The following is a 13225-nucleotide window of genomic DNA, read 5'->3' on the forward strand; positions in this document are numbered from 1 at the left end:
ATGAATACTCAGGAGCGCAACCGCGAAATGGGCATGTTGCAGGCTACCTACCCCACGGCCGATCGTCATGGATGAACTATTTTATCGTGTGATTGCACCGAATGAAGTCAAATGATCACATGTACAATTTTAAATAAAAACCTTAACTCATTACTGTTCAAGCTTCAAAAGTGTTGCGTTAGTAAAGTCTCACTCAGCGTGAATTAGGACAAGCCCTTGTCGAAGAGTGCCGAAACATCCCGCAATGTGTTATTCTTAACTACGTGGTGTCAATGAGAAACGTCAATGAGAAAGGGATGTGTACACATTGTTAGAGTCATGGGGGCACATACAAGGTATTGGCCACTCGAATTTGTGATAATTGTGACTTCATGTCGTTATTATTTTATGTACTGTAGTATGGTTTTGAGATTTTTATTTTTGAAGTGATGTTTACATACCCATAGCCAAGAGGGGGGGGGAGGGGGTGCGTTGGGTGCGTTCGCACCCAATTTATTTTGACGAGTAAAAAAGTGTTCTTTAAGTTGCACCCAACTTTATTTGACGCAAAAACGGTTATTTATTTTTTTTCCAGGAACCCAGTGAGTCTTTGTATTTAATCGTTAAAATAATGTTGTATTCAATATGCAACCGACAGGTCACCATATATTTAATTTCTCGATTAAGTCATTTTCAAGATAGCGCGTGATTTTTATTTACAATTTTTAACCGTAGAATTGTTGAAATCAACAGAAGTTGTGGCAGCAAAATTTGAGATCTAAGAAGCCGGTCATCTTTGTTAGGAATCTTTGTTATAAATCGATATTTGTTTTCGGTATAATGCAAAATTATTAAGCAAACACTTTAATCCGTATAAAATCGATACTTATTTATGGATATTTGATACTAAATGATTGTTTTGTAAGTTTTGTCATCGTTATTAATGTCTGATAAAGCAATAACTCTAATAGATATATAACAAAATGATGAAGTCTACTTATTGTGGGTTGAAATCCCAGTCCAATGAACTTTTTCGACAACTATCTAAATGGCTTGAAAAACAATTTGATTAACTTAAATAAATAATCTTATAAAAAAAGAAAATACATTTTAGCTGATAATTAACGGAATGTTATGTCAGCTTCCGAAAATGACTGAAATCAAAGGACACCCTTCGACTATCTCCGACAACTAATCAGTCACTGGTTAATAACTTTACATTATACCACGATTCAAAAAAATAACACATTGTGCACAGCATTTTCGACAGACTGCGTTGTCTTTTTGTTATATCCCCGAACAACCATTTTCGGATCCCCTAAAGGATTTCCAGCAACAAAAATATCAGCTATGCTCAAGACAGTATAATTGTTTTGTTGAATGACAAGAAAACAAATCATTTCTACAAAGCAATGTAGCTTTTTTTGTAGCTTATCAACACTTAATGGCATCTGTTCTGCTCCACCCACACAGCTTTCCACAATGTTTTAATTATGTCAAACTTGACACTAGGAATCTCCTACTCTTAAACAGTTGTTAAAATGAATTTAAAACGTAATAACATATGATCAGGTGAACGTTAACGTTTAATGTTCATCAACTGTGACGGATCTTGAGCATATAATGGGCAAATAAGTACATCTTTTTTCTTCGAAGTCCTGGTATACATTGTTAAGGACTTTGAGACCATGGGGCCAGTAGTGTGTGGATATAGGGTCTTAATGAAGCCTTAAGTGTTATATGTTTCTAAAATTCGTTTAGAAAAAGATAACTAATTTGTTAAAAATATTTTTTTAAATTTAAGTAACCAGTTATTACATTTTGATTTCTTTTTAGTATTGATGCAGATTAGAGAAGACCCAGTTTTGTTAATCAGTGTTTGTTGTACAATACACTATTAGCACGTTTAGAGCAATGCTAGGCCTCTGGTACTATCCATAGTAGCAGACAAACAATTGTTTTGAAAAAAAATCAAATATTTCCATTTAATTTTCTCGATTTATGAATGGTAGAATGTTGGAATGGTAAAAGACACCAATTTTATCAAGATTCCAAGATTCCAATAAATAATGATATTTTATACCGTTCTTATTGTTGATTTTACATTCTATAAATGTGCTGTTGCTTATGTAAACAAAGTGTGTGCGCGCATACTAGTGTCGGGTTAAAACCCGTATAAAAGGATGTATATCCGTGACTGATCAAACAAAGGTGGTTATTGAAAAACGTGGTGGGGAATACATGTATGTTATATCATATATTTATGTCGATCAGTCAGAGTATGGTCAATGGGTGAATGAAAGTAAGTGAAATTTCATATAAAAATGCTCTATAACTTCAGTCTCTAAATACAGTTAAAAGTGACCAGAATGCAGGAGTTTACTTTTCATTTTCAAAATAGTCTGGGAAAGGACCTCTAAAGCCCCCGATTGCAGGAGGGGGACATCCCCTCCCGCACATACCCCCATTCGCCACTTCGTTGCTCAATAACAATCGTCGATGGCAAAAATTCGCACCCCCTTTTCGAAACCCTGGCTACGGGCCTGTGTTTTTAATTTGTTGAAGGGGCCTTTTCACAGATTTTGGCATGTTTTGAAGTTTGTCATTAAATGCTTTATATTGTTGAATGTTAACACTGGATGTAAAAAGCTCCAGTCAAAAATCGAGAATAAAATTTAAAAAAAAAGGGAAAAAGGTAAGCATCAGCAGGGCTCGAACCACTGACCCCTGGTGTAAAATGTCTCCCACTTAGACCACTCGGCCATCCTTCCGGATACAATGGCAGGTGTATTTTATACTTCATATAACCAATCCTCGTAGTTTCACAAAATATAACGACAACAGCAGAACACTCCAAAATATTAATTCGTTTCGCTTTGCACGCTTTATAATTTTAGGGTTTTTATATCGTCAAAAGATGCATATATTGGCTATTTTAGATCATGGTAAATGTTCAGTATTACTGTTTCCTCACAAATATCATAACTAAAACGAAAATTTGCGAATCTTAAGTAACTTTTTTTTCCATTTTGTCACTTTTCCTAAACGTAAAAAGGCCCCTTTAAGTTATACTTTTTCCCCAATTTCAATTAAATTTATAGGAATTATCAGAACGTATTGAAGTATTCTTGGTCCAAATTTCAACACAATCCGATTTTAAATAAAGAAGCTAAATTGATTTGAATACGTGTTGCGTTAGAAAAGTCTACAAGTGTATGTTTGCACAATTTAACTTTCCCATATAAAAACTATGTACATCTGCTTAGGTGACCAATATGAACTGCCTCGGGCCCGATTGTTTTTGCTCATAAATGATGTGATACATGTAATTCATACATGAAAGCGTTCAAGATAGTTGAGTATGAAAGAAGATACGTTTCACGAGTTTTCGCAGCATATACAATGTGGTTTTGGCATATTCATTTGTGGCAAACTGTTAACATGCGTACCTTTTTCAAAATGTCGTATTACGTATGCCGTATCACAGTTATTAATCAAATCGCTGAAGGCACTTCAGTTATTCGCTCTTTGAACGTGTTTTATATTGCATTACATTGCATTACACAGGACATTACATTCGACGTAGGTCAATTAACCGGCCACAAAAACTGCACACCCATGTAATTTACCTTTATTTTTCTACAGTGGTGAGATTTTGAAAAAAAACATCAAGGGGGAATGTGCCATTGATTTACAATCTCTCATAATTTTATACAGGATTCACACAAACTCCATTTATGTTTACAAAGATGGAAAAAATTCAACGTATATCGAAGTTGGCGCTAAAGAAAGGTCAGTGAGTCTAACAAAGAATGAACCACAACATAATTCTAATAATAAATGTACAATAATAAATGTATTGGTATCAACGACCATTGTATTAAATTCGCAATCAAACCAAATTACAAAATATTTAATATTTTTCACCTGAAATTAAATGTTTCAATTAATGTACTTCTATTTAATTGGTTATTTATTTTCATGTTCTGGCATTAACGTGTAACTCCTCTACTCTCCAACCCGCCACAAATATTTTATTTGAACGTACCATGTACTGCAATGTTTAAGTCGTAAATTAACATTTATTCAATAGTTTAATTGGGTCAATACTTTCTCATCGTGTGCATTTATTCCGATTTACATTTTTCATCATAAAAAAGTACATGTACTGAATTTCACGTCTATACTTAGTTATAGCACATGGTATGTTGCTTTTCATGCGTGGAACTTGACAGACGATAGTAAAAATGTCGCACTCTTACACAAACACGTTTTTTTAGATGTACACGAAGGGACTTTAATCAGCAAATATTAACACGTGTCAATAGAAAATCGAAATATACATGTACTGAAATTAAATTGCTACCGTGCAGATTTGTAAAGGAAGTTGTTTGCACAACTTACTCGCCATAAGAATTCAATTGCTCACCATTTGCTTTTAATTGTTCATAAGTAACTACACTTGAAAGGTGTGAGAATGATGTCCGACATTGTCTTTAATGAACTGTATTAATTACCTTTTTATTATTACGTAAATGGTATAACTGTAATGAGGTGTTAAACAATCTGCTGTAAACGCAGACTTTAATGACCGACGTCAATCAAACATAATAGTCGCCAGATAACCACGCCCTCATAAGCAGTTCCGATTGGACAGTGAAAATTACAGATTGGCGACCCGAAAGTAACCTGAGAACATCACTACAACTGACACCACTACCATCAGCATCACAATCGTCATCAAATGGCCACCATCACAATCACCACCACCGTCACCATATAACCACGCCATCATAAGCAGTACCGATGGACGGCAAAAATTACATGTTGGCGACCCAAAAGTAACCTGAGAAAATCACTACAACTGACACCACCACCATAAGAATCACAATCATCACAACCGTCATCAAATTGCCACTATCAAAATCATCACCACCGTTACCAAACAACCTCCATCACGACCACCATCATCACCACCACCATCACAAGGACCATCACCACCAATACCACAACCAACATCGCCAATATCACCACAAACATCACCAATACCACCATCACCACCACCATCACCTCCAGCACCATCACCAACACAATCACCTCCACCACCACTATCACCATCACCATCATCACCACCACTATCACCAACACCATCTTCACCATTATCACGACCAAAAACACCATCATCATCCCCACGACTTCCACCATCTTCACCACCACCATCATCACCACCAAAACATCACCAATATAATCAACGCAAACATTTCCAACACCACTAGCAACATCGCCACCACCATCACAAACACCACCATCACAACCGTCATCACAATCACCACCATCACCACAATAACAATCACCACCACCATCAACACCACCACTGCCATCACCATAACCACCACCATCCTTACCACCACCATCACTTTCAACACCATCACCACCATCACAACAATTTACATCACCACCACCATCACCAACACAACCATCACCACATCCATCCCAACCAACACCACCATCACAAACATCTACACTTCTATCTCCACCACTACCACAATCACCGCCAATACCGGCATCCCCACCATTTCCATCACCATCTCTACAACAATCACCACCACAACCACTAACACCACCACTACCATCAAAACGATCTCGATAATCACCACCATCACCACCACCATCAGCACCACCATCACAACAACCATCACCACATTACCATCACCACCACCACCACATTGACCATCATCAACATCACAATAATAAACACTTCACCACCAGTATCACAATCATCACCAAATCACCATCATCACCATCAATATCACCAACACCACCAATATCAACTCCACCATCATAATCACCGACACCGTCACAAACCCACCACCATCACCACCAATATCACCATCACCAACACTAGTACCAACATTACTTCCACCATCATCATCATCTCCACAGCAACAATCACAACCACTATCACCACCACCGCTACTATCAAAACGACCACAATCAACACCACCACCATTACCATCATCTACGTCACCAATACCATCAATACCACCATCAACAAAACCATCGACACCACCATCACTACAAGAAACCACCATTACCATCACCATCATCACCATCACAACGACCACAATCATCACTACCATCACCATTAGCACCACCATCACAACAACCATCACCACCATTACCATCACCACCCCCATAACAACCACACTGACAATCATCAACATCACTATAACTAACACCACCACCATCATCATTATAATCATCACAACCGTCACCAAATCATCAACACGACCATCACCAATTAACCGCCATCACAACCAATATCACCATCACCAACATCATCACCACCACCATCGTAATCACCATCAATATCACCAACATTATCACCTCCACCATCATAAGCACCGACACAGTCACTAACCCACCACTATCACCACTTATATCACCATCACCACCCCCATTACCTCCACCATCATCACTACCTCCACAGCCACCATCACAACCATTATCACCACCACCGCTACAATGAAAACGACCACAATCATAACCACCACCATTACCACCATCTACGTCACCAATACCATCACCACCACCAAAACCACAACCATCAATACCACCATCATAACAACAACCACAATCACCACCACCAAATCAACCAACACCACCACTAGCATCAAAACGACCACAATCATAAACACCATCATCAGCAGCACCACCATCACAACAACCAGCATCACCATTACCATCACCACGAACATCACCGCCACCATCACTACCACAATGACCATCATCATCAACATCATTATAACTAATACCACGACCATCAGCATCACAATCATCACAACCGTCACCAAATCATCACAATCACCACCACCATCACCAATAAACCACCATCACGACCACCACCATCACCACCAATATCACCATCACCACCATCATCACCACCAACACCATCACAAGGACCATCTCCACCAATACAACCACCACCATCATCAATACCACCATCACCATCATCACCACCATCAACAAACTCACTATCACCGCCACCGTCATCACAAACACTATCACCACCACCATAATCTCCATCAACATCATCACCATGACTCCAATCACAATCACTACCACCAACCAACCATCACCAACATAATCAACACTAACATCAACACCTTCATTACCATCACCACCACCACCACCACTAAAATCACGGACACTGCCACCACAAGCACCACCACCACAATTGTCGAAACCATCACCACTAACCCAACTTCCATTATCACCATCACCACCATTACCATCACTTCCATCATCGCAAATACCACCATTCAATGACCATCACCACTACATCCCCACCACCACTACGTTCACCACAACCATCACAATCACCACAAGCTCCATCACCACCACCATTACCTCTACAACCACAATCACCAACACCACCATCCCCACCACCATACTTTCATCACCATCCCAACCACCAACGCCACCATCATTACCATTTCCATCACCATCATCGTTAACACCACCATCACCATTACACTAACATCACCATAACAACCATCATTCCCATCACCATCATCATCTTTGTCATCGCTCACACCACCACCATCACCACCAACTTTCCAATCACCATCACCACCATAACAACGCCATCACCACCATGACAATCACCACCATCACCACCTATATCTCCATCACCACCATCATCACCACCACCAGCAGAGCCACCAAAAAAACAATCAGCAGCAACATAAAAAATAATCTGCACCATCACCACCATAACCATCCCGATCACCCCTTACGACCTCCATCGCAATCACTTCCATCACCATCACCATCGCTTCCTTCACCACCATCACCACCAAAACCATCATTATCACGACCACAATCACGTTAACCATCACTACCATCACCATCTCCCCAAACATCACCACCGCCATTACAAACACTACCACCATCATCACCACCACCGTCATCACAAACACCATCATAATCATCACCACTATCACACCACAACCATCACCACCATCATCATCACCACCACCAACACCATCACTAACACTATCATCACCACCATCACAAACATCACCACCACCGTCACAACTATTTCCTCAACCATCACAACCACCATCACAAACACCATCAACACCATCATCACCACCATCATCACATACACCACCATCATCATCAGCATCATCACCATCACTAACACCATCATCACAACCATCACCCCCATCACCCGATCACCAACACCATCCCCATTTCCACTGATAGATAGATAGACTTTTATATTCCTCCATTCATTAAGAGTATAACATATAATACAGATTATAATAATTACATACAATCGAGTATATACACATACAAGAGATCAAAATGAAGCAACTCAATACAACCATTAGATTATTTATAAAGATAAGTAACATAACTTACTATATATGCAATATAGTAAGAAACCACATTAGACAAAAGAACAACATAAAACATCTGGACATGCTTCTAATCATCGGCCGCATCATCGCTGTATTAATGTAGCAATTTGCAAATTGAGACGTCAATACCAAGGTGCAAAAAATGCTTTCTGAGATGTTTCAGAGCCCAACTTTAATATTTTCACAAATTGCTCAAAGGCACTGATCTGGATGAAGCGTTTATAGTCTTCAATCCCACAACTTTCAAGTATGAGTGTCCACGATTTCTCACGTTCGGCTTCAATAGCAGTGCAATAACACAACTTGTGGATAATCAGGCTTCCCGTTCTGAGATTACACAGTTTGCAGATCTGCATGAACTGACTTGATATTTATAAGCCGATGCCATTCATTAGGGTTTAGCACAAAGCTAAGAGTTTCTTATTGTTCTTTGCGATTAACCATAAAGGGGAGTAACCGTTAGTTTGTATTACATGCGCCGTTACGCCCCACGAGTCTAGCTTTTAAACGTTTTACCAGGTCTTTGTTGATACGCGTCACGATATTGCGTTCAATAATTTGCTTCCACTGTGCTTTAGTTTAAACCTATTTATTTTAGCTCGATTGCGTCGAAAGCCTTAGGCTTATATAAACGCTCTCGAGTCCGTTTCCTGGGCCTAGAACCAGTACTTGGTGTCTTTGGGGGAAATCTAAAGAACGCTCCCACGGTGGGGATCGAACCCGTGACCTCCCGGTCGCAAGGCGGACACCATATCCATTACACCACGGCGACCATTGTGCTTTGGTAGGGAATGTTCCGTGTTTAACATATGAATGTAGATAGTTGGTAAGATTGTATCTTTGTAATATTTTGAAAACATCAGAAATAAAACCGAAATATTGACGGTCTATATCAAAGGAATCGTATAAGTCTGTTGTTGAATAAATCTTTTGCAAGATATTGTGGATTTAATCTGCAAAGTTGTCCGAGTAATTTGAGTTTTTGACACTCGATATGTAAACTATTGGTATAGCATTTATTATTATTAGACAAAAATCCGTTGAAATGCGTTTCTGGTATCCTTGAATGTGCTCTAAACAGAAGTTTTGAGTAATTTGCAATTTCAATAGGTCACTTGATGAATTGTTATTCCAAAGCTCACTGCCGTAGATAGCCATTATCATCACCACTATCACACCACAACCATCACCTTCACCATTACCACCATCATCACCACCACCAACACCATCACTAATACCACAATCACCACTACCATTACCACCACCGTAACCACTATCATCACCACCATCACACACATCACCACCACCGTCACAACTATTCTCTCAACCATCACAACCACCATCACAAACACCATCAACACTATCATCACATACACCACCATCATCACAACCATCACCATCACCATCATCACAACCATCACCCGATCACTAGCTTCATCACCATTTCCACAACCACCATCACCATCATCATGCAAATCATCATTATTTTCCTTGTTAATCTAACAAAATGGGTTTTATAATAAATAGTAATTATACATGGACAAATTAGGCATGTGTGTTTGTATTTAACAGGGTTTCTTACATATAAATATAAAAGATTATTCAGTCGCTTCAATTCGAATAATATGCAACGATGTTCAGCCTCCACAGAACGGCTAAATTGAGGAATCTTCATGGCATCTGTAAACGTTGCGCCATACTTATCCAGCAGCGGAACCGGATCGTGCCCCATCTGATACGAACTGGAAACTGACCTAAAAATAAATTAAACGCTACTTTATTGAAAATCAACAATTAGCGCTTTTTTCTTCTCCATATCTTACTCCCGCCGAATACACACATTGAAAAGCAGCTCAATGTATTAACACCGCATATAAATGCAAAACTAGGAACGCGTGCATTTAACGCGCAAAACCACTACTGTCTTCTCCCTACTTAATACATGAACAATAACAACAATATATTTAACACTCCCACAAAGTGTTTGGGTGAACAAAGTTTATCTATTATGAAAGTAAATATGTTTTCTCATTAATATAAAACGAGATATATTATTTAATCAATTACTTAAGATAAATGCCAACTAAAAGATCATTTGAAAACATGATACTGCATTTGCTGCCAATATGCCCATTAAAACATAAGGTCCTGTATTTGAAGACTTGTTTCGATTTTTTTTTAGTTTCGTCAATACAATATTAGGATAAATGTATTACTTTCAACACATTTTTGTTTCATCCTGATGCGCATCTATAAATGACATATCTACATATAACAGCTTTATATCGAATCCACTCACCTGAAAAAGGGTAGGATTTAAAGTTCTCATAAACATTATTTGTGGTCTTTACGTGTTAACATTATTTACATGTTTCTGGCGATGACAAGATTACGTCAAGTATACAGCTAAGCATACATGAGTAACCAATAAAAGAAAACAGATAAATAAAATAAACACGTTTTTGCATATATAGAAACATTAGGACACGTCCATTTGCAACAAAAGGTTAGAGTTTACGTTATACTGCAGCATTGAAAAAATAGATAAGATGATGCAAGACCTTACTTACTGCCTTTTGTAAACAGTATTGCTGTTGGAAAACAGAACGAACACGCTATCGATTAGACTTGATTTTCAGAGCTAAGGTGTTTTCACAATGTTAACGCTGACTCGGACTCGCTTTCGCACAATCGACCCACGTCAGTGCGTTTACGCTTGCGGGCAAAAAAGTGTGTTCCTCGCTGTAAACTGAGGAGCCTTGCCCGAGTTTGAGCGTCAACGATATTAAAACGTCTTACTTCTAAATATCAAGTCGAATGGACAGTGTTGTCTGTCTGCATACCAACAGCAGTAATGCTTACCAAAGAAAGTTAACAACAATCGCACATAACAATTATCTCTTTAAGCATACCTGTCTAAGGTCATCAATGACCTTTAAAAATGATATCACATATCTTTGTATTCACAGCAATGGTAGAGATGACGGTCAATACTTCAGTCTAGTAAAGGTGCCCTTCAGCAGTTGGCCATGGTGTATCGGAGCCCATCCTGCCCTTAATGCACGGACAGCTGTTGGACAAACATATGTTAGAGATACAACAACGACGTCTATATATTGGATACAGAGGGAGACTACGTCGCCAATATTTTTTGTCCGAATATATAGTTGATTAAGTGTTCCAAATGACCATGGCCTATATTTATTATAAATTGTGTGCAGATAAATAACATAAACACGTATTAGCAATTTAGCATAGATAGGTAAATTACAATAAGTCCATTTGCAACTAAGGTCAGAGATTACGTTATACTGCTGCACTGGAAAAAAGTGATATGATGATGCAAAACCTTTCTTACTGCCTTTGGTAAACAGTATTGCTGTTAGACAACAAAACGAACACGCTATCGATTAGACTTGATTTTCAGAGCTAAGGCGTTTTAACACTGTTAACGCTGACTCGGACTCGCTTTCGCACCATCGACCCACGTCAGTGTGTTTACGCTTGCGGGCAAAAAAGCGTGTCCCTCGCTGTAAACTGAGGAGCCTTGCCAGAGTTTGAGTGTCAACGATGTTAAAACATCCTAGCTTAATAAATCAAGTCGAATGGACAGTGTTGTCTGTCTGCATACCAACAGCAGTAATGCTTACCAAAGAAAGTCCATGACAATCGCACATCATAATTATCTCTTTAAGCATACCTGTCTAACGTCATCTATGACCTTTAAAAATGATATCACTTATCTTTGTATTCACAGCAATGGCAGAGATGACGGCCCATACTTCAGTCTGGTATAGGTGACCTTTAGCGGTTGGCCATGGTGTATCGGAGCCCAAGTGGGGTTCATGCCCTTATCCCAATGCACGGACAGCTGTTGAACAAACATATGTTAGAGATACCACCCACGACGTATATTGGATACAGATAAAGAATTTGTCCCCAATAGTTTTTGTCCAAATCTATTGATTAAAGTTTACAAGTGTCCATTATAGTTGCGCTGTTATTGAAAAGCCATGCATGTCCCGGTAAAATTTTTCGTTAATATTTCAACAGTTCCAATATCCCGATAGGTTAAAATACGAAGCCTATATGTTTACGATTAATTTTACAGCTGTTACATTCACTTATAAAACATAATATTAACGAAAAATCTAAAATTTTAGCGGGACAGGCATTGCTTTACAATAACAGCGCAACTATAATGGTTATAATCATTCTTGAAACATTTAAATGAAGCACTACGATATCCTTTGTTCATTTAAATAAAATGACGCGCATATGTGTACGCACTAATAAACTGTATTATATAGAAGATATTTGTTTGATTCGGTGGATTATCGATTTTAAAGTGATACTGTGGGCATTGTTCACTGTTGAATTGAGCTAAACAGAATAAACAGGTCAAAAGATTTAGTTAAAATGTGGTTACTGACCAATTATCTGCAACTCATCTTGCTACCAGTTGTTTATAAATATATATATAATATTCGATATTTTACATGACTCACCCACTCCTCTAAGCCGAAATGATCCGTTAAACAAAATAGTGTCTTTGTGTCTTATGAACGAATCTTAACTTAAACTAAATTAAGATTCACATCGTAAATCGAATCATTACTGTCCTCAGTTGTCAAAACAAAAGTACGGTTGATATTCAAATGCATTATTTTTCTCTTTCCGGGATAGTGTTTTAGTAAGTTGATGCTGCATTAACAAATATAACTGTTAGATGCCCATAATATCCCTTTAATTCTCGAGTGATCATAGAAATAATATTTTCACGAGTGGCGCAGCCACGAGTGAAAAAATATATTTTC

The 13225-nt window shown here is 38.4% G+C and overlaps 2 protein-coding genes across 2 annotated transcripts; both read right to left on the minus strand.

The window, feature by feature from the left end:
• Positions 1-5759: 5759 nt before the first annotated feature.
• On the minus strand, positions 5760-6203 carry LOC127845974 (uncharacterized). The gene has a single exon (XM_052377153.1). It carries the CDS (start codon positions 6201-6203, stop codon positions 5760-5762), a length of 444 nt encoding a protein of 147 aa, XP_052233113.1.
• Positions 6204-6273: 70 nt separating this feature from the next.
• On the minus strand, positions 6274-6818 carry LOC127845976 (uncharacterized). The gene is made up of 2 exons (XM_052377154.1): positions 6550-6818; positions 6274-6499 (listed from the first exon to the last, which is right to left on the minus strand). The coding sequence occupies exons 1-2, from the start codon at positions 6816-6818 to the stop codon at positions 6274-6276; spliced, it is 495 nt and encodes a 164-aa protein (XP_052233114.1).
• Between the last annotated feature and the right edge of the window lie 6407 nt (positions 6819-13225).

This window comes from Dreissena polymorpha, chromosome 9 (genome assembly GCF_020536995.1).
Source record: "Dreissena polymorpha isolate Duluth1 chromosome 9, UMN_Dpol_1.0, whole genome shotgun sequence".
NCBI classification, from domain to species: Eukaryota; Metazoa; Mollusca; class Bivalvia; order Myida; family Dreissenidae; genus Dreissena; species Dreissena polymorpha.